Source organism: Rhinichthys klamathensis, unplaced genomic scaffold (assembly GCF_029890125.1).
Source record: "Rhinichthys klamathensis goyatoka isolate OS25496 unplaced genomic scaffold, OSU_Roscu_1.1 h1tg000096l_1, whole genome shotgun sequence".
Lineage (NCBI taxonomy): Eukaryota > Metazoa > Chordata > Actinopteri > Cypriniformes > Leuciscidae > Rhinichthys > Rhinichthys klamathensis.
The window spans coordinates 1,030,821-1,052,500 of NW_026606635.1; the positions used below are offsets into that span (position 1 = coordinate 1,030,821).

Consider the following 21,680-nt stretch of genomic DNA (forward strand, 5'->3'; position numbering starts at 1 on the left):
GATCAGAAGGTCGATGTGCTCAGTCGTAACAACGGTTGCACATTTCACACACACGCATGAACAGACCAGTCATCACATTGTAAGAACCAGAAGGATCAGTGAGTTTAAAGTCATTGATTTGATCCTATTCGAGCTACAGGCTTTCTGTGCGCTGGTTACACACTGAAGTCTCTTGCTTTCCTTTAACATTTGATAAATATTGTCATATATCAGTGATATAAGCTAGTTTCTCTATATGTAATGATAGTAGTGTGTATTTATGAACATATAATGCAGAGTTAGCGAGTATTTAATCATATTCATGAGAGGAGCATGCTGGGAACTTGTCATTGGTCGGCTCCTCAACCCTTTACCCTTTACTGGACAAAACGTGGTCACGTGACTGAAGGCTCCAGGAAGTTTTCGAAGCACCTCATTAATATTCATGAGCACGCCTCCGCCATAGGCTAGTCGAGGGCGCTGAACCGAGCAGCGTGATTTATATCTCCATGGCTGCTCTTTTAGTTACAAAATGCTGCGGTATCTTCGTGTGTTGTTCGTCTGCACGCTATTAGTCTTCTTCTCAGTGCTCTACATATTTAATCAGCCGGTGTCGTCACTGGAGAGCGTGAATCAACAGGCGCGAGCGCAGCGGACACGCGCGCACGATGACATGTATGTAAACAAAACCACACTCGATGTTCAAAATCAACCTCACAACAACACTACACACATTTACTGCACTAACTACGTCACGATAACACATAATACAGCTCATAAATACGGGTTTGTTATGTAAAATGACTAGGCAGTCGTTATAAATAAGGGAATTCTCAACGAAAGCAGGTAATATAGTGCGGCTAGTGCTTATTTCAGGCTTATTTGAGTTGTCAATTTCAATAGTTATTTGGGATGGATTTCTGGTCATTTAGCCTTATTGTGTACTAATGGATATTAATTTGGTCACACTGACGTTTCTTGATTAACTTCGGCTTATATCTAATTAATATTCATAAGCTTCTTTCATAGTAGTAGCCGTTAATTCGCCCGCTGATTTAACGCCCGCCTACTGGTCTGGCTTTCAGCCAATCAGCGACGCCTACAGGGTGAACGTCATGTTATGTAATTAATATTCAGGAGTCGGGTCATCTTGAGTTCATTTTGACAGATGTGTGAAATAGTTCCCCTTAAAGACAGGTTTACATTTTATTATTATCATCATCATTATTATTTATGGTGTTTTCACCGGTGATTAGACTTTATTTGTGTTGTTAGTACAGCGGTTTTAAATTTTTTTTGTAGATGTTATCCATATAGGATCATCATCATCATGTGAAAAAGCAGCTATATATTTATATATAAAGACCCAATTTATACTAATTTTAAAAACTGTACCAATTTAAAATATTATTTGGAAAATATTTAGTTTCTATTAAGTTACATGTTTTTTTATAACATAGGACTATTTAGATTTATTTATTTATAATCTATTTATTTTAATCAAATTTTGGTCGTTTACTTATGCTTATCTATTTTTTATTATTTATTTATTTATTTTAGTTTATTTAATATAATTATTTGTGTAATAATAATAATGCATTATTTGTAACGCACTTTATATTTAAGCAAAATCCCAAAGTACTACAATTTAAAAACAACCAACCAAAAATGTGAACAAAATTATTTTGATATATTGTTGTATTGTATTAATTTATATATATATATATATATATAATTTTTTTTACACAGTATATTTCTAAACTCTTCCCTGGACTCCAGCTCTAATACCCCTGTGTTATGCAGTAGCCTGTCATTAGTCTGGGTTCAGGCTGATTATTCTCCGGTGACAGACGTGTGTAGTGCGTCTCTGACTGAAACCCTGCTGATGCTGAGCTGAAGGTGTTCATGAAGAGGCTGTGTGTGTGCCGTCAGGTGTAACTCGGACCCGGTCTCTCGCTGGACGCCGTACGGGAGACTCCCGGCTCCGGTGTGCCGAAGACCCTGCTGGACGGACCCGGCTCCTAGGTACGCTCTCCGTGGGTCGGGCTTCAGCTCTGTTCACAGTGTGTGGAGCTGGACGGGGTTTACAGAACCAGCTCCATGTGAACGTACATCATTCCCAGCCGGTGATGACCTTTGACCTCTGGCCTGTGTGCTGACCTCTGACCTGTGCTGTTGCCCTGTGTGCTGTCATCTGAACCTATGCTGTTGGCCTGTGTGCTGACCTCTGACCTGTGTGCTGACCTCTGTCCTGTGTGCTGACCTCTGTCCTGTGTGCTGACCTATGACCTGTGTGCTGACCTCTGTCCTGTGTGCTGACCTATGACCTGTGTGCTGACCTCTGTCCTGTGTGCTGACCTATGACCTGTGTGCTGACCTCTGTCCTGTGTGCTGACCTCTGTCCTGTGTGCTGACCTCTGGCCTGTGTGCTGACCTATGACCTGTGTGCTGACCTCTGACCTGTGTGCTGACCTCTGGCCTGTGTGCTGACCTATGACCTGTGTGCTGACCTATGACCTGTGTGCTGACCTATGACCTGTGTGCTGACCTCTGTCCTGTGTGCTGACCTCTGGCCTGTGTGCTGACCTATGACCTGTGTGCTGACCTCTGACCTGTGTGCTGACCTCTGGCCTGTGTGCTGACCTATGACCTGTGTGCTGACCTCTGACCTGTGTGCTGACCTATGACCTGTGTGCTGACCTCTGTCCTGTGTGCTGACCTCTGGCCTGTGTGCTGACCTCTGACCTGTGTGCTGACCTATGACCTGTGTGCTGACCTATGACCTGTGTGCTGACCTCTGTCCTGTGTGCTGACCTCTGTCCTGTGTGCTGACCTCTGTCCTGTGTGCTGACCTATGACCTGTGTGCTGACCTCTGTCCTGTGTGCTGACCTCTGTCCTGTGTGCTGACCTATGACCTGTGTGCTGACCTCTGTCCTGTGTGCTGACCTCTGGCCTGTGTGCTGACCTATGACCTGTGTGCTGACCTCTGTCCTGTGTGCTGACCTATGACCTGTGTGCTGACCTCTGTCCTGTGTGCTGACCTCTGGCCTGTGTGCTGACCTCTGACCTGTGTGCTGACCTATGACCTGTGTGCTGACCTATGACCTGTGTGCTGACCTCTGTCCTGTGTGCTGACCTCTGTCCTGTGTGCTGACCTATGACCTGTGTGCTGACCTCTGTCCTGTGTGCTGACCTATGACCTGTGTGCTGACCTCTGTCCTGTGTGCTGACCTCTGGCCTGTGTGCTGACCTCTGACCTGTGTGCTGACCTCTGGCCTGTGTGCTGACCTCTGACCTGTGTGCTGACCTATGACCTGTGTGCTGACCTATGACCTGTGTGCTGACCTCTGTCCTGTGTGCTGACCTCTGTCCTGTGTGCTGACCTATGACCTGTGTGCTGACCTCTGTCCTGTGTGCTGACCTCTGTCCTGTGTGCTGACCTATGACCTGTGTGCTGACCTCTGTCCTGTGTGCTGACCTATGACCTGTGTGCTGACCTCTGTCCTGTGTGCTGACCTCTGTCCTGTGTGCTGACCTCTGGCCTGTGTGCTGACCTCTGACCTGTGTGCTGACCTCTGGCCTGTGTGCTGACCTATGACCTGTGTGCTGACCTCTGTCCTGTGTGCTGACCTATGACCTGTGTGCTGACCTATGACCTGTGTGCTGACCTATGACCTGTGTGCTGACCTCTGTCCTGTGTGCTGACCTATGACCTGTGTGCTGACCTATGACCTGTGTGCTGACCTATGACCTGTGTGCTGACCTCTGTCCTGTGTGCTGACCTATGACCTGTGTGCTGACCTCTGTCCTGTGTGCTGACCTCTGTCCTGTGTGCTGACCTATGACCTGTGTGCTGACCTCTGTCCTGTGTGCTGACCTCTGTCCTGTGTGCTGACCTCTGACCTGTGTGCTGACCTCTGTCCTGTGTGCTGACCTCTGACCTGTGTGCTGACCTCTGTCCTGTGTGCTGACCTATGACCTGTGTGCTGACCTCTGACTTGTGTGCTGACCTCTGTCCTGTGTGCTGACCTATGACCTGTGTGCTGACCTATGACCTGTGTGCTGACCTCTGTCCTGTGTGCTGACCTCTGGCCTCTGACCTGTGTGCTGACCTGTGCTTTTGGCATTTATGCTGACCTCTGGCCTCTGACCTGTGTGCTGACCTCTGGCCTGTGTGCTGACCTCTGGCCTGTGTGCTGACCTCTGGCCTGTGTGCTGACCTCTGGCCTGTGTGCTGGCCTCTGGCCTGTGTGCTGACCTCTGACCTCTGGCCTGTGCAGGTCCGGCTGGGACCCGGTGGGCCTGGCGGTGGTGGCGTGTGGGCCTCGTCTGCAGGAGACGCTGACGATGCTGAAGTCTGCTGTGCTCTTCAGCCGCAGAGATCTGCACTTCCACATCTTCGCAGAGGACGAGCTGCATGCCGGCTTCACACACGCCGTGAGCTCCACTGCCGCCACACACACTGCATCTGCATTCGCAGGGTTGGGGATTAACACTCGTGTGTGTGTGTTGCAGCTGGAGTCGTGGCCCCGCAGGTTTCGCTCCAGGTTCCTCTACAGTGTGTATCCCGTCAGTTTCCCCAGTGAGAACGCCAGAGAGTGGAAGAGGCTCTTCAAGCCCTGCGCTGCTCAGAGACTCTTCATCCCTGTGAGTGACTGGACCAGCTCACACACACACACTTCATCAGCCTCTTCAAGGTCAAGGTCAACTTTATTGTCAATTTCTTCACATATACCCGACATACAAAGAAATACTAACCTTCTTCCTGTAGTGGGTCTCATCATCCTTGGTGATGAGTCCCACCAGTGTTGTATCGTCTGCAAACTTTACCATGTGATTTGTGCTGTAAGTTGGTGTGCAGTCATGAGTCAGCAAAGTAAAGAGCAGGGGACTGAGCACACAGCCTTGAGGGGCCCCTGTGTTCAGTGTGATTCTGCTCGAGGTGTTGTTGCCATCTCGTACTACTTGTGGCCTCTCACTGAGGAAGTCCAACCAAGCGTGCCGCACAAGCCCTCAAAAGTGAAGCCAAAACGTCTCGATCGCCCCCCGGTGACCGGTCCTAGTATAGCTCATAAGCCCCGCCTCCCCATGTTATTCAACGGGACGTGAGACCAACTAAATAATTCAATTACACTTCACATATCTTTTTTCTAAAGATAGTTTCTGTCATTTACTGTAGTTTCTATCACGTTGATGTAATTTCAAGTGTTTGTTTTTAAAATAAGTTAGTTTTTAGTTAGTTATTTGATGCTATAAAAACGGTGCTGTGACATCATGATTGACAGCTGTGATTGACAGGTTCTCTGTGTGAAGTAGTCACTGAAGCACCAACAAACTGTTTTTCATAATGTTGACTATGTGGTTAGTAGTTGTATTTACCTTATTTTAACGAGGTACTGCAATCAGCAGACATCATTGTAGAGGAACGGAGCAGACAAGGCCACTTAAGAAAAGTGCAGGGCGTGTGCTTACGATTGATTCAGCGAGAGTGGGGGCGGGGCCTTGATTTCGCGGCTTTACTTCCTGCTCACGACTGCGCATGACTGGTCCCGAAAACGCTACTGCGCAGACTCAAGTTCCAATATGTCAGCGCCATATCGGGACTCTGGCGGCTTCAGTTCTCTCCAATGGAAAAGAGCGAAGGGGCGTCGTCCATCTTTTTTTACAGTCTATGAGTCCAACAGCCAGTTGTTGAGCCCCAACTGGTCTAATTTGTGAATGAGTTGTTGTGGAATTATGGTATTGAATGCTGAACTCAAATCTAAAATCACATATGAATCTTTTGAGTCCAGGTGAGTAAGGGCTGGGTGGAGAGCGGAGCAGATTGCATCTTCTGTTGAGCGTTTGGCTCTGTATGCAAACTGGAAAGGGTCCAGGGTAGGTGGGAGGATGGATTTTATGTGTGACATGACTTGCCGTTCAAAACACTTCATAATGATGGAGGTCAGTGCCACAGGGCGATAGTCATTAAAGCAAGATGGAGAAGGTTTCTTTGGCACAGGTATGATGGTGGTGGTCTTGAAGCATGATGGAATAACAGCCTGTCTCAGAGAAGTGTTAAAGACATCCCTGAAGACATGCTTCAACTCCTCTGCACAATCCTTCAGCACACGACCCGGGATGTTATCTGGACCTGCTGCCTTGCGAGTGTCAATAGTGGAGAGTGTTCTCTTCACGCTGGCGGCAGACAGACACAGAACCTGGTCGTCAGGAGAAGGTGGGATCTTCTGTGGCCGTGTGTTGTTTTGTGCTTCAAACCTGGCAAAGAACCTGTTGAGGTTATTTAGCAGAGAGATGTTATTATCGCAGGTCTGTGGAGCGGGTTTGTAGTCCGTAATGGTCTGAATGCCCTGCCACAGGCTCCGTGTATCTCTGCTGTCTTTGAAATGATGGGTTATCTTGTTTGTGTATTTCTGTTTAGCTTTCCTGATGCCACGGGACAGGTCGGCTCTCGCTGTTCTCAGGCCAATTTCATCTCTTGCCCTGAAGGCTTTGTTTCTAGCCCCCAGCAGTCGATGGATATGCCCTGTCAGCCATGGCTTCTTATTAGCCCGAGTGATGATGGTTTTTGTGTGTGTCACATCATCAGTGCACTTACTGATGTAAGATGTGACCGTGTCCGTATACTCCTCAATGTCTGTGTGATCATTATATGTGGCTGCCTGCTTGAACATTTCCCAGTCTGTTGTGTCAAAGCAGTGTTGAAGTGCAGAGGAAGCCCCCTCCGGCCACACCTGTACCTGCTTCAGAACTGGTTTGGTGACTTTCACTCTTGGTCTGTATGCTGGCATAAGCAAAACAGTGATGTGATCGGAGTGTCCAATATGGGGGAGTGGGGAGGCCTTATATGCTCCTTTATGAGTTGTATAAACCAGGTCCAGGATATTATCCCCCCTTTTTGGAAAGTCAACATGCTGGTCCAGTTTGGGAAAAACAGTCTTAAGATCAGCGTGATTAAAATCTCCTGCGAGAATGGTAAATCCATCAGGGTGAGCTGTCTGTTGTTCACAGATGGCCTGAGACAGTTCACGAGTGCCCTTTTCCTGTCGCTGTTGTTAGGGGTGGGGGGGATGTAAACAGCAACTAACAAAATCGCTGTAAATTCCCCCGGCAGATAGAAAGGACGACACTTTATGATCATAAACTCCGCCAATAATGAGCAGTGTGTACATACCACCACAGCGTCCCGACACCAGGCATCACGGATGTAAACACAGACCCCTCCACCACGAGTCTTTTCTCCATTTTCGAGGGCTCTGTCTGCTCGATAGCATGCTAGCTGCTCCAGTTGCACAGCGGAGTCGGGGATGTTATCATTTAGCCACGTTTCGGTGAAAAGAAGCACACAGCAGTTCCTCACATCTCGCTGTGGCAATCTTAGCAGTCAAATGTGATCCATTTTATTATGCACGTTAGCCATGAGAATGGATGGTATGGCTGGGCGAGTTGGATTAGCCTTTAGCCTAGCTTGGATGCCTCCGCGCTTACCCCTCTTCTGCTTCCTTTTCGCACTGCTTGCGGCGCCTCCTTTCCCGGATAGAAGTAACAGTGGAGTCCGGTGTGATCTCAGGCCAGTGGCGTAATCCTAGGTTCTTGATTGTCGCTGCGTGTACGATATCCAAAGTGTTGTTTTCCTTAATCCTGCCGATGTCTAACAAAACTTGACGATTGTACTTAAGTACCGATGTAGACAGATAAGACGAACGCGAAAAACTCAAACAATTATCAGAACAAAACAGCGCATGGTGCCCTGTGCTGCTCAGAGACTCTTCATCCCTGAACCAGCAGAACGACACACACACAGCACACACACACACACTTCATCAGGCTCTTCAAGCCCTGTGCTGCTCAGAGACTCTTCATCCCTGAACCAGCAGATTCACACACACACACACACACACACTTTAAGTGGAATAAACTTTACTCTCTATTTCCTTGATAAATATATTTTCAATTGGCAATATGCGTCTTCAGCCGAAGTGAGCTTCCTGCCGCCGGCCGCCTGATGTGTGGTGTCGCTCTGCCACTGATCTGTCTGCGACTCTTTGAAGTTCGCGTCTCGAATCCAGAGCAGAACTTTGTGGAAATCATCATTTTCCTCCTGAGCCTCTGAAGCGACCGGCCTCGTTCACAGCTATATATATATATATTCTTTTTTTTCTCAGCTGTTTTTTTTATTATTTTTAATTTAATTTTTAATGTAATTTTTATTTATTTATCAGCTGATGTTTTTTATTATTATTTTTATTATTATTTATTTTCAGCTGATTTTTTAATTATTATTTTTATTATGTAAAAATATATATATTTTTGTCTTTCTCAGATGATTTTTTTTATTATTTCAAAAAGAAATTTCTTTTTCTAAGCTGATTTTTTAATGATTATTTTTTATTATTTCAAAAAATATATATTTGTGTCTTTCTCAGCTGATTATTTTTATTATTTTAAAAATATTGTCTTTGCTCAGCTGATCCTGCAGCATGTGGACTCAGTGCTGTACGTGGACACGGATGTGCTGTTCCTGCGCGCCGTGGAGGACGTGTGGCGGCTCCTGGCGGCGTTCAACGGGACCCATGTGGCGGCGATGGCCCCCGAACACGAGGAGCCGCGCATCGGCTGGTACAACCGCTTCTCCCGGCACCCGTACCACGGCCACACCGGCCTCAACTCCGGCGTCATGCTCATGAACATGACACGCATCAGACACACACACTTCAAGGTCAGAGACTCCTGACACGCATTAGACACACACACTTCAAGGTCAGAGACTCCTGACACGCATCAGACACACACACTTCAAGGTCAGAGACTCCTGACACGCATCAGACACACACACTTCAAGGTCAGAGACTCGTGACACGCATCAGACACACACACTTCAAGGTCAGAGACTCAGGACACGCATCAGACACACACACTTCAAGGTCAGAGACTCCTGACACGCATCAGACACACACACTTCAAGGTCAGAGACTCCTGACACGCATCAGACACACACACTTCAAGGTCAGAGACTCCTGACACGCATCAGACACACACACTTCAAGGTCAGAGACTCGTGACACGCATCAGACACACACACTTCAAGGTCAGAGACTCGTGACACGCATCAGACACACACACTTCAAAGTCAGAGACTCCTGACACGCATCAGACACACACACTTCAAGGTCAGAGACTCCTGACACGCATCAGACACACACACTTCAAGGTCAGAGACTCCTGACACGCATCAGACACACACACTTCAAGGTCAGAGACTCCTGACACGCATTAGACACACACACTTCAAGGTCAGAGACTCCTGACACGCATCAGACACACACACTTCAAGGTCAGAGACTCCTGACACGCATCAGACACACACACTTCAAGGTCAGAGACTCGTGACACGCATCAGACACACACACTTCAAGGTCAGAGACTCAGGACACGCATCAGACACACACACTTCAAGGTCAGAGACTCCTGACACGCATCAGACACACACACTTCAAGGTCAGAGACTCCTGACACGCATCAGACACACACACTTCAAGGTCAGAGACTCCTGACACGCATCAGACACACACACTTCAAGGTCAGAGACTCGTGACACGCATCAGACACACACACTTCAAGGTCAGAGACTCCTGACACGCATCAGACACACACACTTCAAGGTCAGAGACTCCTGACACGCATCAGACACACACACTTCAAGGTCAGAGACTCGTGACACGCATCAGACACACACACTTCAAGGTCAGAGACTCGTGACACGCATCAGACACACACACTTCAAGGTCAGAGACTCGTGACACGCATCAGACACACACACTTCAAGGTCAGAGACTCCTGACACGCATCAGACACACACACTTCAAGGTCAGAGACTCGTGACACGCATCAGACACACACACTTCAAGGTCAGAGACTCCTGACACGCATCAGACACACACACTTCAAGGTCAGAGACTCCTGACACGCATCAGACACACACACTTCAAGGTCAGAGCCTCGTGACACGCATCAGACACACACACTTCAAGGTCAGAGACTCCTGACACGCATCAGACACACACACTTCAAGGTCAGAGCCTCGTGACACGCATCAGACACACACACTTCAAGGTCAGAGACTCGTGACACGCATCAGACACACACACTTCAAGGTCAGAGACTCCTGACACGCATCAGACACACACACTTCAAGGTCAGAGACTCGTGACACGCATCAGACACACACACTTCAAGGTCAGAGACTCAGGACACGCATCAGACACACACACTTCAAGGTCAGAGACTCCTGACACGCATCAGACACACACACTTCAAGGTCAGAGACTCCTGACACGCATCAGACACACACACTTCAAGGTCAGAGACTCAGGTCACGCATCAGACACACACACTTCAAGGTCAGAGACTCAGGACACGCATCAGACACACACACTTCAAGGTCAGAAACTCGTGACACGCATCAGACACACACACTTCAAGGTCAGAGACTCAGGACACGCATCAGACACACACACTTCAAGGTCAGAGACTCGTGACACGCATCAGACACACACACTTCAAGGTCAGAGACTCGTGACACGCATCAGACACACACACTTCAAGGTCAGAGACTCAGGTCACGCATCAGACACACACACTTCAAGGTCAGAGACTCCTGACACGCATCAGACACACACACTTCAAGGTCAGAGACTCCTGACACGCATCAGACACACACACTTCAAGGTCAGAGACTCCTGACACGCATCAGACACACACACTTCAAGGTCAGAGACTCCTGACACGCATCAGACACACACACTTCAAGGTCAGAGCCTCCTGACACGCATCAGACACACACACTTCAAGGTCAGAGACTCGTGACACGCATCAGACACACACACTTCAAGGTCAGAGACTCGTGACACGCATCAGACACACACACTTCAAGGTCAGAGACTCGTGACACGCATCAGACACACACACTTCAAGGTCAGAGACTCCTGACACGCATCAGACACACACACTTCAAGGTCAGAGACTCAGGACACGCATCAGACACACACACTTCAAGGTCAGAGACTCGTGACACGCATCAGACACACACACTTCAAGGTCAGAGACTCCTGACACGCATCAGACACACACACTTCAAGGTCAGAGACTCGTGACACGCATCAGACACACACACTTCAAGGTCAGAGACTCGTGACACGCATCAGACACACACACTTCAAGGTCAGAGCCTCGTGACACGCATCAGACACACACACTTCAAGGTCAGAGACTCGTGACACGCATCAGACACACACACTTCAAGGTCAGAGACTCGTGACACGCATCAGACACACACACTTCAAGGTCAGAGACTCCTGACACGCATCAGACACACACACTTCAAGGTCAGAGACTCAGGACACGCATCAGACACACACACTTCAAGGTCAGAGACTCCTGACACGCATCAGACACACACACTTCAAGGTCAGAGACTCCTGACACGCATCAGACACACACACTTCAAGGTCAGAGACTCAGGTCACGCATCAGACACACACACTTCAAGGTCAGAGACTCAGGACACGCATCAGACACACACACTTCAAGGTCAGAGACTCGTGACACGCATCAGACACACACACTTCAAGGTCAGAGACTCAGGACACGCATCAGACACACACACTTCAAGGTCAGAGACTCGTGACACGCATCAGACACACACACTTCAAGGTCAGAGACTCGTGACACGCATCAGACACACACACTTCAAGGTCAGAGACTCCTGACACGCATCAGACACACACACTTCAAGGTCAGAGACTCAGGTCACGCATCAGACACACACACTTCAAGGTCAGAGACTCAGGTCACGCATCAGACACACACACTTCAAGGTCAGAGCCTCCTGACACGCATCAGACACACACACTTCAAGGTCAGAGACTCGTGACACGCATCAGACACACACACTTCAAGGTCAGAGACTCCTGACACGCATCAGACACACACACTTCAAGGTCAGAGACTCGTGACACGCATCAGACACACACACTTCAAGGTCAGAGACTCGTGACACGCATCAGACACACACACTTCAAGGTCAGAGCCTCGTGACACGCATCAGACACACACACTTCAAGGTCAGAGACTCGTGACACGCATCAGACACACACACTTCAAGGTCAGAGACTCGTGACACGCATCAGACACACACACTTCAAGGTCAGAGACTCCTGACACGCATCAGACACACACACTTCAAGGTCAGAGACTCAGGACACGCATCAGACACACACACTTCAAGGTCAGAGACTCCTGACACGCATCAGACACACACACTTCAAGGTCAGAGACTCCTGACACGCATCAGACACACACACTTCAAGGTCAGAGACTCAGGTCACGCATCAGACACACACACTTCAAGGTCAGAGACTCAGGACACGCATCAGACACACACACTTCAAGGTCAGAGACTCGTGACACGCATCAGACACACACACTTCAAGGTCAGAGACTCAGGACACGCATCAGACACACACACTTCAAGGTCAGAGACTCGTGACACGCATCAGACACACACACTTCAAGGTCAGAGACTCGTGACACGCATCAGACACACACACTTCAAGGTCAGAGACTCCTGACACGCATCAGACACACACACTTCAAGGTCAGAGACTCAGGTCACGCATCAGACACACACACTTCAAGGTCAGAGACTCAGGTCACGCATCAGACACACACACTTCAAGGTCAGAGACTCCTGACACGCATCAGACACACACACTTCAAGGTCAGAGACTCCTGACACGCATCAGACACACACACTTCAAGGTCAGAGACTCGTGACACGCATCAGACACACACACTTCAAGGTCAGAGACTCAGGTCACGCATCAGACACACACACTTCAAGGTCAGAGACTCCTGACACGCATCAGACACACACACTTCAAGGTCAGAGACTTCTGACACGCATCAGACACACACACTTCAAGGTCAGAGACTCAGGACACGCATCAGACACACACACTTCAAGGTCAGAGACTCGTGACACGCATCAGACACACACACTTCAAGGTCAGAGACTCCTGACACGCATCAGACACACACACTTCAAGGTCAGAGCCTCCTGACACGCATCAGACACACACACTTCAAGGTCAGAGACTCCTGACACGCATCAGACACACACACTTCAAGGTCAGAGACTCAGGTCACGCATCAGACACACACACTTCAAGGTCAGAGACTCAGGACACGCATCAGACACACACACTTCAAGGTCAGAGACTCGTGACACGCATCAGACACACACACTTCAAGGTCAGAGACTCAGGACACGCATCAGACACACACACTTCAAGGTCAGAGACTCGTGACACGCATCAGACACACACACTTCAAGGTCAGAGACTCGTGACACGCATCAGACACACACACTTCAAGGTCAGAGACTCCTGACACGCATCAGACACACACACTTCAAGGTCAGAGACTCAGGTCACGCATCAGACACACACACTTCAAGGTCAGAGACTCAGGTCACGCATCAGACACACACACTTCAAGGTCAGAGACTCCTGACACGCATCAGACACACACACTTCAAGGTCAGAGACTCCTGACACGCATCAGACACACACACTTCAAGGTCAGAGACTCGTGACACGCATCAGACACACACACTTCAAGGTCAGAGACTCAGGTCACGCATCAGACACACACACTTCAAGGTCAGAGACTCCTGACACGCATCAGACACACACACTTCAAGGTCAGAGACTTCTGACACGCATCAGACACACACACTTCAAGGTCAGAGACTCAGGACACGCATCAGACACACACACTTCAAGGTCAGAGACTCGTGACACGCATCAGACACACACACTTCAAGGTCAGAGACTCCTGACACGCATCAGACACACACACTTCAAGGTCAGAGCCTCCTGACACGCATCAGACACACACACTTCAAGGTCAGAGACTCATGACACGCATCAGACACACACACTTCAAGGTCAGAGACTCAGGACACGCATCAGACACACACACTTCAAGGTCAGAGACTCCTGACACGCATCAGACACACACACTTCAAGGTCAGAGACTCGTGACACGCATCAGACACACACACTTCAAGGTCAGAGACTCCTGACACGCATCAGACACACACACTTCAAGGTCAGAGCCTCCTGACACGCATCAGACACACACACTTCAAGGTCAGAGACTCGTGACACGCATCAGACACACACACTTCAAGGTCAGAGACTCCTGACACGCATCAGACACACACACTTCAAGGTCAGAGACTCCTGACACGCATCAGACACACACACTTCAAGGTCAGAGACTCGTGACACGCATCAGACACACACACTTCAAGGTCAGAGACTCCTGACACGCATCAGACACACACACTTCAAGGTCAGAGACTCCTGACACGCATCAGACACACACACTTCAAGGTCAGAGACTCCTGACACGCATCAGACACACACACTTCAAGGTCAGAGACTCGTGACACGCATCAGACACACACACTTCAAGGTCAGAGACTCCTGACACGCATCAGACACACACACTTCAAGGTCAGAGACTCCTGACACGCATCAGACACACACACTTCAAGGTCAGAGCCTCGTGACACGCATCAGACACACACACTTCACTTGTGCTTAAAACAAGACCAAATATCTGCCAGTGCACTCAGAAAAATAAACTCAGTTCAAAGGGAAACCAGATTTTGCCAATAATCAGTATCTCAATGTATACACTTTCTCTTAAATAAATGTCTAAATTCTAACACATGCATTTGTTTATATAAATATATAGGTTATATATAATGTTAAATCTCGATGTTGATAAACGTGTGTGTGTGTGTGTGTGTGTGGGCGTCTCCAGCAGATGGCGCTGTCGCTCCTCTGTCGCTCGGAGGGAATGATGTGTTTTCTCATTACAGAAGTGGTTCATTCATTCATGTATTTGTCACACATGAGACTGAGCAAGAGTCATGATTAACATACAAACATGCACACAGATGATTGATCTGCTGGACTGATGAATACAGGAGAAAAAGGAGAGTCATTCACTGTGTGTGTGTGTGTGTGTGTGTGTGTGTGTGTGTCACAGAATGACGTGGCAGCAGTGAGTCTGAAGTGGGCTGATCTACTGATGCCGCTGCTCAACAAATACAAGCTCAACATCACCTGGGGAGACCAAGACCTGCTCAACATCATATTCCACTATAACCCAGGTACACGGGTCACATGATCACCGCATCATCACCAGGTACACGGGTCACATGATCACCGCATCATCACCAGGTACACGGGTCACATGATCACCGCATCATCACCAGGTACACGGGTCACATGATCAGCGCATCATAACCAGGTACACGGGTCACATGATCACCGCATCATAACCAGGTACACGGGTCACATGATCACCGCATCATCACCAGGTACACGGGTCACATGATCACCGCATCATAACCAGGTACACGGGTCACATGATCAGCGCATCATCACCAGGTACACGGGTCACATGATCACCGCATCATCTCCATTATAGTGAGGTCTTGCAGCAACAGTAGTAAGGCAAAGCAAGTTTATCTATATTGCACATTTTATACATGAATCATATGATTTGCATTCTGAAATTTGAAATATTCATTGCATGCATAGTGTGAAAGAGAATGCATATTGCTGGAATATATAATATAGGCCTAATTAATAACAGTATCCAGTTTTAAGGCAGTATGTACTCTCCCAGTATACAGTTTTAAGGTGGTATATACTCTCCCAGGAGGATCTAGTTTTAAGGTGGTATATACTCTCCCAGTATCCAGTTTTAAGGTGGTATATACTCTCCCAGTATACAGTTTTAAGGTGGTAAATGCTCTCCCAGTATCCAATTTTAAGGTGGTATATACTCTCCCAGTATCCAGTTTTAAGGTGGTATATACTCTCGCAGTATACAGTTTTAAGGTGGTATATGCTCTCCAAGTATCCAGTTTTAAGGTGGTATATACTCTCCCAGTATCCAGCTTTAAGGCGGTATATACTCTCCCAGTATCCAGTTTTAAGGTGGTATATACTCTCCCAGGAGGATCTAGTTTTAAGACGGTATATGCTCTCCCAGTATCCAGTTTTAAGGTGGTATATACTCTCCCAGTATACAGTTTTAAGGTGGCTTATACTCTCCCAGTAGGATCTAGTTTTAAGGTGGTATATACTCTCCCAGTAGTATCCAGTATTAAGGTGGTATATATGATCTGTCGTTTATCTGCTGTTCGCGGCTAGTATATGCCCGTCAAGCTCTCCTAGACATCCGTATCTCTGTTGGCGATTCACTTACCAACTTAGACACCGTGGACGTGGGCTGCCCCCTACACAATTCGGACGAGCCTCCCCGAGCGATTCTCCAGCATGATATCTGTTGGTGGCGGCCACTAACCACCGCGCGGAGAAAGCGAAAGAGGAAACGAGGAACACGCGGAGGTTACATCACGAAACTGAAGACTCTTTTACAAGCTGGCAGTTTGCTTCGGCGCAGCACTGCTGCCTGGCACCCGCGGGATGCGGTTTACCGATGCCTTCGTCCTGTTTTCCCCCTACATCTGAGTCCTGTCATTCGGGCTGATCTCCGCAGTGTTGGCCTCTGCTCCCGGCAGAACGGAGTTAATCACGGAAATCTGCGCTCGTTGAGAAAGGCGCCGTCATCTCACGTGATTATTCCTCCACCCAAACTGGCACTAATCAACGCACGCTCTGCGGTGAATAAGACCTTTCTATTAAAAGACTTCTAATCCTCACACAACCTGGATTTTATGTTCATCACAGAGTCCTGGATAAAGGTCGGTGATTTAACTCCTTTCTCAGAACTGGTTCCAGTAAACTGTTCTTTTTTTAACTCTCCTCGTCCGAGTGGTCGTGGGATTATAACTGTCTTAAACAACTCTTTCTCCTCACGCTGCCGGCTAGTCACTGTAACGGCTTTCCCCAGCTTTGAATCTCAGCTTCTCCACCTTGACTGGAATGGTCCCATCTGCTTAGGGGTGATATATCGTCCTCCACACTCCACTAATGATTTTATACAGCAATTTACTGAGTTCATTGGCAGTATTGCAACAAACTATGATCGCTTCCTTTTGGTGGGAGACTTTAATATTCACGTCTGTTGTCATTCAAATTCCCTATCGCAGGAGTTTCTTGACTTAATAGATGCTTTTAATCTACTGCAGTGGGTCAAAAACTCTACGCACATTCAGGGCCATACATTGGACCTTGTGTTATCCTACGGGATCGATGTCACTGATATTGTATTTTCTGATTGTCTGCTCTCCGATCACAAGCCTATTCTATTCTCACTGTCTCTCCCGGAGCTCTCTCAACCCACTATTGCACCTGTTATGTCGCGAGTCTACTCTCCTCAGTTCAGCACTAACTTCGACCTGTGCTTTGCTGAACTATGTTCACACTTGGACTTGGACCAACCACTATCTGAGCTGGATGCGGATCAACACTTCAGCCTCTTAAATTCTGCCTGGCTTAAGGTAGCTAACGTGACTGCTCCTTTCAAGCCTCACATATCCAAACCAAAATCTAATCTGTGGCAAAACTCTGACACTCGTCATCATAGACAAATTTGTAGAGCGGCCGAACGCAAATGGAAGCGAGACAGGCAGATTGTCTCCTTCCATTTGTTCAAAGACGCTCTTACAGCATACCAGAAGGCAGCTAAGTCAGCTAAAGCTGCATATTTCTCTAACTTAATTGAGTCCAACCACTCCAACCCAAAGGTCTTGTTTTCAGTCATTCAGTCTGTTATAAATCCTTCTTCTAAACTATCTGTTGCCTCTGATGCTTTATGTGAAGATTTCCAGAGATTTTTTGTGAACAAAATCACTAAATTAAGACTTAGTGTTTGCCCTAACTTAACTCTCCCCTCATTCGTGTCACCTACTACTTGTGTTTGGGAGGTTTTTGATCCTATCAACCTCCAGACACTAAAGGATGTGTGCACCAAGCTCAAACCTTCTTTTTGTCCAAATGATATCATTCAGCCGAAATTTCTAAAGTTAATCATCGACTCTGTGGGTCCAGGTTTGGTATCTCTTTTTAACAAGTGTCTCAATACGGGCTCTGTTCCAACTAATCTTAAAGTGGCTACGGTCACTCCTTTGCTCAAGAAGCCTTCACTGGATCCTTTTATTTTACAAAATTACAGACCCATCTCTGTTTTGCCTTTTATTTCCAAGTTATTGGAGAAAATCGTGTTTAATCAACTTCAGCACTTTCTTTCAAATAACTGTATCTATGAGGCTTTTCAATCTGGGTTCAGGACTGCCCACAGCACTGAGTCCGCCCTTCTGCGAGTGCTAAATGATATTTTTATCTCCACTGATTCGGGTGATTCTGTGGTTCTAGTTCTCTTAGACCTTTCGGCAGCTTTTGACACTGTTGACCACTCTACTCTGTTGGCTAGACTTGAGACTGAGGTGGGCCTAAAAGCTTCTGTCCTGTCATGGTTTCAGTCGTACCTTTCTGACAGAAAGTTTTTAGTTAAGATGGGTAATTTCTCCAGCTCCATGGCACCTCTAACCTGTGGTCTTCCACAGGGCTCCATTTTGGCTCCCTCTCTATTTTCTCTATACATGCTACCGCTGGGCGCTATCTTAAGGAAACACAGTGTATCATTTCATCTTTATGCAGACGACACCCACATTTACATTCCATTTAAAAGAAATAACCCTGCAGCGTTAAACTCTCTTCTACTATGCCTAGAGGAGGTAAAGGCATGGCTGGCTCAAAATTTCCTCTCTCTAAATGATGATAAGACCGAGGTCATTGTCTTTAGCCCGAGTGAAGGTCCCAGTACATAAGCCCAGACTTGGGGAGTCTATCTCCCTTTAAATCTACAGGAGTGCGGAACTTAGGTGTTCTTGTTGACCAGTCTTTAAAATTTGACAAACACATATCAGCTGTCATCAGCTCCGGTTTCTACCAACTTCGCTTATTATCTAAAATCAAAGGCTTTCTTACTCCAATAACTTTGGAAATGGCGGTTCATGCCTTCATCACGTGTCGGCTAGACTATTGCAATTCACTTTACTGTGGGATATCAGTTTCTCAAATTGCCCGTCTTCAGTTGGTCCAAAATGCTGCGGCCAGACTTATCCTTAACTGTCGCAAATACGACCATATCTCTCCGATTCTTAAATCGTTACACTGGCTGCCAGTCCGGCAGAGAATAGATTTTAAAATCCTCCTATTTGTTTTTAAATCTTTACACAACTTAGCTCCAGCCTATCTATCCGAACTCATTCATCCCTATACTCCGTCCAGAAGCCTAAGGTCACACGACCAGGCTCTGCTGGTTGTCCCTCGTGTCAGACTTAAGCGTAGAGGGGAGCGTGCCTTTGCAGTGGCAGGGCCTCGTCTGTGGAACACCCTGCCTCTAGAGATCCGAACAGCCCCCACCCTTTCTATCTTTAAGTCTTTGGTAAAAACCTACCTGTTTTCTTTAGCTTATTGATCTCTTTTTTTTTCATTTATTTCTACGATTTTATATTTGAATCTCTGTTAAGGCTTTTCGTAGCTCTGCTGCTTTTTATGTGTTTTAGGGGTTGTTTTTGCTGTTTTTACTTTTCTTATTTGTGTGTTCTGTAAAGCACTTTGGTCTGTCTAAGCGGCTGTTTAAATGTGCTATACAAATAAATGAACTTGAACTTGAACTTGAACTACTCTCCCAGTATGCAATATTAAGGTGGCATATACTCTCCCAGTAGGATCTAGTTTTAAGGTGGTATATACTCTCCCAGTAGTATCCAATTTTAAGGTAGTATATACTCTCCCAGTAGTATCCAGTTTTAAGGTGGTATATACTCTCCCAGTATCCAGTTTTAAGGCGGTATATACTCTCCCAGTATCCAGTTTTAAGGTGGTATATACTCTCCCAGGAGGATCTAGTTTTAAGACGGTATATGCTCTCCCAGTATCCAGTTTTAAGGTGGTATATACTCTCCCAGTATACAGTTTTAAGGTGGTATATACTCTCCCAGTATACAGTTTTAAGGTGGCTTATACTCTCCCAGTAGGATCTAGGTATAAGGTGGTATATACTCTCCCAGTAGTATCCAGTTTTAAGGTAGTATATACTCTCCTACTAGTATCCAGTTTTAAGGTGGTATATATACTCTCCCAGTAGGATCTAGTTTTAAGGCGGTATATGCTCTCCCAGTATCCAGTTTTAAAGTGCTATATACTCTCCCACTAGTATCCAGTTTTAAGGTGCTATATACTCTCCCAGTTGTATACAGTTTTAAGGATGTATATACTCTCCCAGTAGTATCCAGTATTAAGGTGGTATATACTCTCCCAGTATGCAATATTAAGGTGGTATATACTCTCCCAGTATGCAATATTAAGGTGGTATATACTCTCCCAGTAGTATCCAGTGTTAAGGTGGATCTGGTGGTATATACTCTCCCAGTATGCAATATTAAGGTGGTATATACTCTCCCAGTAGTATCCAGTATTAAGGTGGTATATACTCTCCCAGTATGCAATATTAAGGTGGTATATACTCTCCCAGTAGTATCCAGTATTAAGGTGGTATATACTCTCCCAGTAGTATCCAGTATTAAGGTGGTATATACTCTCCCAGTATGCAATATTAAGGTGGCATATACTCTCCCAGTAGGATCTAGTTTTAAGGTGGTATAATACTCTCCCAGTAGTATCCAATTTTAAGGTAGTATATACTCTCCCAGTAGTATCCAGTTTTAAGGTGGTATATACTCTCCCAGTATGCAATATTAAGGTGGTATACTCTCCCAGTAGTATCCAGTTTTAAGGTGGTATATACTCTCCTACTAGTATCCAGTTTTAAGGTGGTATATACTCTCCCAGTATCCAGTTTTAAGGCGGTATATACTCTCCCAGTATCCAGTTTTAAGGTGGTATATACTCTCCCAGTATGCAATATTAAGGTGGTATACTCTCCCAGTAGTATCCAGTTTTAAGGTGGTATATACTCTCCCAGTATGCAATATTAAGGTGGTATACTCTCCCAGTAGTATCCAGTTTTAAGGTGGTATATACTCTCCTACTAGTATCCAGTTTTAAGGTGGTATATACTCTCCCAGTATCCAGTTTTAAGGCGGTATATACTCTCCCAGTATCCAGTTTTAAGGCGGTATATACTCTCCCAGTATCCAGTTTTAAGGTGGTATATACTCTCCTACTAGTATCCAGTTTTAAGGTGGTATATACTCTCCCAGTATCCAGTTTTAAGGCGGTATATACTCTCCCAGTATCCAGTTTTAAGGTGGTATATACTCTCCTACTAGTATCCAGTTTTAAGGTGGTATATACTCTCCCAGTATGCAGAATGAAGCGCAGTGTCCCGCTCTGAATCCCTCTCTCCGGATCCACAGAGACTCTGCTGGTGTTCCCGTGCCACTGGAACTACCGGCCCGATCACTGCATCTACGGCAGCAACTGCCCCCCCGCCGAACGCCACGGCGCTTACATTCTCCACGGCAACCGCGGCGCTTACCATGACGACCGGCAGCCGGCGTTCAGAGCCGTTTATGACGTCATCCAGCAGGTATGATCGGGTTATCATCTCTCACATGTCTAATGTTAAATTACTGAATACCTTAAAACACTCAACACCCCCAAAGGACATATATTTCCCA

The 21,680-nt window shown here is 46.9% G+C and overlaps 1 protein-coding gene and 1 non-coding gene across 2 annotated transcripts in view; one reads left to right on the forward strand and one right to left on the reverse strand.

The window, feature by feature from the left end:
• Positions 1 to 96, reverse strand: LOC130086534 (small nucleolar RNA U13). The gene has a single exon (XR_008807226.1). It is a non-coding gene; the product is annotated as a small nucleolar RNA U13 (small nucleolar RNA).
• Positions 97 to 413: 317 nt separating this feature from the next.
• Positions 414 to 21,680, forward strand: part of gxylt1a (glucoside xylosyltransferase 1a) — a 25,922-nt gene continuing 4,655 nt past the window's right edge. The window contains exons 1-7 of the mRNA XM_056252592.1: positions 414 to 654; positions 1,912 to 2,004; positions 4,261 to 4,417; positions 4,496 to 4,627; positions 8,448 to 8,699; positions 15,104 to 15,227; positions 21,417 to 21,589. Of these exons, the coding sequence (XP_056108567.1) occupies positions 512 to 654; positions 1,912 to 2,004; positions 4,261 to 4,417; positions 4,496 to 4,627; positions 8,448 to 8,699; positions 15,104 to 15,227; positions 21,417 to 21,589 (1,074 nt within the window). The 5' untranslated portion in view covers positions 414 to 511. The remainder of the gene's footprint in view (positions 655 to 1,911; positions 2,005 to 4,260; positions 4,418 to 4,495; positions 4,628 to 8,447; positions 8,700 to 15,103; positions 15,228 to 21,416; positions 21,590 to 21,680) is intronic.